The following is a 266-nucleotide window of genomic DNA, read 5'->3' on the forward strand; positions in this document are numbered from 1 at the left end:
CGCTCCGGGGAGCGGCCCGAGGGCCTGCGCGGGGGCGGCCTCGTCCCCTCCAAACCACCCAACCCCGCCGGCCCCGGTCCCCGGACCCCCCCTCACCGAAGCGCATCCAGTCGTAGTCGCTCAGACAGTCCATCTTCTGGCAGAAATCCTCCAGCACCCAGGCGGGCATGCTGTGGATGTAGCGCGCCGGGGGGCAGCCCCCCTTCAGCGCCGGGGGCGGCTGCTGCAGGGTCATGGCTCCGCGGCCCCCGGCCCCACGCGGCCCC

The 266-nt window shown here is 75.6% G+C and overlaps 1 protein-coding gene across 1 annotated transcript in view; it reads right to left on the reverse strand.

Moving 5' to 3' along the window:
* Positions 1 to 260, reverse strand: part of IRAK2 (interleukin 1 receptor associated kinase 2) — a 17287-nt gene extending 17027 nt beyond the window's left edge. The window contains exon 1 of the mRNA XM_014946900.1: positions 97 to 260. Within this exon, the coding sequence (XP_014802386.1) occupies positions 97 to 235 (139 nt within the window). The 5' untranslated portion in view covers positions 236 to 260. The remainder of the gene's footprint in view (positions 1 to 96) is intronic.
* Between the last annotated feature and the right edge of the window lie 6 nt (positions 261 to 266).

Source organism: Calidris pugnax, unplaced genomic scaffold (assembly GCF_001431845.1).
Source record: "Calidris pugnax isolate Ruff unplaced genomic scaffold, ASM143184v1 scaffold81, whole genome shotgun sequence".
Classification (NCBI taxonomy): Eukaryota; Metazoa; Chordata; class Aves; order Charadriiformes; family Scolopacidae; genus Calidris; species Calidris pugnax.